General features: G+C 39.6%; 1 protein-coding gene across 1 annotated transcript in view; it reads left to right on the top strand.

Moving 5' to 3' along the window:
- Positions 1 to 1,300, top strand: part of LOC106013040 — a 9,598-nt gene extending 8,298 nt beyond the window's left edge. Inside the window, exon 4 of the mRNA XM_013087737.2 lies at positions 889 to 1,300. Within this exon, the coding sequence (XP_012943191.1) occupies positions 889 to 1,033 (145 nt within the window). The 3' untranslated portion in view covers positions 1,034 to 1,300. The remainder of the gene's footprint in view (positions 1 to 888) is intronic.
- The last annotated feature ends 660 nt before the right edge of the window (positions 1,301 to 1,960 follow it).

Here is a 1,960-nt window from a genome sequence, read left to right as displayed (position 1 = left end):
GATAATAATAATAATAATAATAATAATAATTATTAATATATTGTTATTTATACAGCGCTCAAACCCGATTAAATTTCACAGGCTCCGAGCGCTTCTTTTCTTTGTTTCGTAGTTAATGGATTTTACTTACCTGTACGCCTGGCTGTGGTCATTGGTGATTGTTTTTGGCGCTTCGCCGTCGTATACAGAGAATACGAGTTCGATTCCCGAGAGGGGAGGTTATTTGGTAGCTTTTAAGCACAATTGGGCTATCCCGAAAAGTGTTGATTTGAGAAAATGGAAGATAAAATTTTGCCCCTTGTTCAGTTTCTTTAAAAGACAAGGAGAATTGTTTCTGTAACAAACAAATATACACACCCATGAAACCAAACTTCTCCTATGTGTAGGGCAATGCCCACTTTTGGTGTAGGTCAAGATTTCTGGAAATCCTCAAAATCTGGGATAGCGCTTGTCCTTAAATGCGACCATTTATTGAGCATGTCGGTGTGCGTTGCTGGGGTGTTGCATCTTTGTCGGTTCAGCAATTCTGACAAGCACAGTTCAAGCAGCCTGCCTCCTAAAAGCTGTGCATTGTGTCGACGGGGGTGTAAAACACCCGCTATTGCATAAATTGTGAGCAGTGTGTTGAAATCAGGCGCTCGTCAAAGTTTGCGGGGTTTTTTTATTACATAGTTTAAGGAAAATCGACCTCACCCAAGGCATACCTTTTAAAAAAATTATCTAAGCATCAAAAGAAAGTATTTTATTTTTCGAATTCAGCGCTCCCTAAGTAATTACAATTTATTTGTTTTAAGCCCGATGTAAAATACTTGTAGACCAGTGTTACTCTTTTAGAATTGCTGGTGTTTAGAATCTCATTAACATGTCTCTATTTTCCCCCCTTTGCAGGAGGCTCATGTCCCGTATGCCTCGGCTCAAAACTCCCATCCCGGGGTCAAGGTCAAGGTCAAGATCAAAGCAGGGTCAGGTTCATGTGGCGAGACCAGGCTTCCTCACGATGTTCACAGGCTCAAAGTTCATGAAACGTCCTTGAACGTGACGTGGGCAATTCCTGCGTTTGGTGTACACGGATGATCGACAGAAAGTCTAGATTATAGCTTAGATAGAGGGCGGTGCAAATTTATCTAAAGATGGTCTCGAAGTATAAAGTTAAGCTTCTAGGACAGAACGTCATTAATTAAAATAGATGATACGTTAAAGTGAATTTTTAAAAGGTTAGCTTAAATTGTAAACAATTTTACACCGAGGTGGAGGGGCAGAGAGGGTGAGTAAAGAGAGAGAGAGAGAGAGAGAAGGGAGGAGAGAGAGAAAGAGAGGGGAGAGAGAGGGTAAGAGAGAGCGAGAGAGAATAAGAGAGGAAGAGAGAGAGAGAGAGAGAGAGAGAGAGAGAGAGAGAGAGAGAGAGAGAGAGAGAGAGAGAGAGAGAGAGAGAGAGAGAAAGCGCGGGGGGTAAAAGTGGTAAATCCAGTCTCTGGAAATATTGCTTGGTGGAAATTTGCTGGTGTATTATTGAAGCTTTGATGCTCGAAAGGAAATTGGTTACTGTGGTCGGTGTTGACACGATTTGAGTTTGCTGGGTGTTCTTTACAGCCTGATTTATTTTTCTTCCTCAACCAAACCCTTAAATAAATTTTGCTACACACTACTCAAATTGTGTTTTCTAATTAGTATACGACTATACTTACTGTGGATAACCGATTTCCAAGAAATTAAGATACAGCTTGCTAACGAAAAACATTGAAACAAACTTTTTCAGCTTACCAAAATAAGATGTTGATTTTAAAGTAATACGCAACATCCTATTCAATGCGTATTTACTAATAAAGTTATAATTATTAACGCCAAGAATGTGTCATGACTTGGTGGAATGATGCGCTCGTCAATTTTGGAAAATATAGAGGTATTGGTATCATCTCAAAGCCTATTCATTTGCCTTTCTTTTAGTGAAAAAGAATACCAA

The sequence above is a fragment of the Aplysia californica genome, unplaced genomic scaffold (assembly GCF_000002075.1).
Source record: "Aplysia californica isolate F4 #8 unplaced genomic scaffold, AplCal3.0 scaffold00631, whole genome shotgun sequence".
Taxonomy (NCBI): domain Eukaryota; kingdom Metazoa; phylum Mollusca; class Gastropoda; order Aplysiida; family Aplysiidae; genus Aplysia; species Aplysia californica.
Note: the sequence above shows the minus strand (reverse complement) of the source record. Positions and strands in the feature narration are given on the sequence as shown.